The sequence below is a fragment of the Carlito syrichta genome, unplaced genomic scaffold, assembly GCF_000164805.1.
Source record: "Carlito syrichta isolate Samal-C Ts95f unplaced genomic scaffold, Tarsius_syrichta-2.0.1 Scaffold288079, whole genome shotgun sequence".
Classification (NCBI taxonomy): Eukaryota; Metazoa; Chordata; class Mammalia; order Primates; family Tarsiidae; genus Carlito; species Carlito syrichta.
The window spans coordinates 261,810-262,729 of NW_007232175.1; the positions used below are offsets into that span (position 1 = coordinate 261,810).

Below are 920 nucleotides of genomic sequence, written 5' to 3' on the forward strand. Positions count from 1 at the left end.
AAAAACAACAGACCACAGCTACAGACGAACCAATTCTCATACAAAAAATAAAAAATAAAAATAAAACATACAGTGATGCTAACATACAAGCTAACCAACCACCTTGTTAGTGTGCTGTTCCTCTATACTAAGATATGGTTTACAGAGAGAAGAAAAGGAAGAAAAGGAAAAGGAAAAAAGAAAAAAGGAAACAATAGAGTAGGAATAGAATTAAGTCATTAAACTAACAGAATCAATGAAGCACACTCTGAGACATTTCGTTTAAGTCCAATGTCTTTTCAGGTCTGATTTCTAGTTTTCTTTACAAGCTGGTAAATTAGTTTGCAGTTAGGGTCAGTTGCCCCTGGTCTGCTGTGAAGGACAGTTCAGATTACCCTCCGTTCAGCACTCTGATCTATGTCTTTATCAAGCTTGTTTCTCCCGTTTCGGTGTTGTTACCTTGAATCGCCAGCAGGTGGTGCTATCTCAGCTGCTCGCCCCAGAGCGGGGTGGGGCCGAACAGGAACCAGACAGCTGCCTGCCTCAGGGCAGGCAACAGGAGCCTGATGGCAAGGGGCAGGACAGTCTCGGTTGCAGGAGAGGTGGCAGCGATCCCAGCAGATCTTCCCTGAAGCGGTTTGATGTGGATCGCCTCGGGCCCGGGTGGTGTGATGTGCTACGGCCGTCATGGAGGCTGCGTGGCAGTGGTGGCAGCCGCGGCAGGGGGAGGGGCTGCAGCGGCAGCACCATTTGCGCCACAGTGACTGTCCAGTCAGTTGCGATGTCCCAGCAGTGGCAACGGCCAAGCTCCGTATGAAGAGCAGGTTGCCATGTTGGGTCCACAGCCCCCCAGGGTGAGAGTCAGAGACCCACTGCAGATCTCCTTTGCAGAGGGCTTCAGAGACCGGGTTGCCCCGTCGCCATCTTGCCGCTTCCTGTTG

General features: G+C 50.7%; 1 protein-coding gene across 1 annotated transcript in view; it reads right to left on the reverse strand.

Annotated features, from left to right (window-relative positions):
- Nucleotides 1–668, reverse strand: part of NEO1 (neogenin 1) — a 195,882-nt gene extending 195,214 nt beyond the window's left edge. The window contains exon 1 of the mRNA XM_021710094.1: nucleotides 439–668. Within this exon, the coding sequence (XP_021565769.1) occupies nucleotides 439–668 (230 nt within the window). The remainder of the gene's footprint in view (nucleotides 1–438) is intronic.
- Between the last annotated feature and the right edge of the window lie 252 nt (nucleotides 669–920).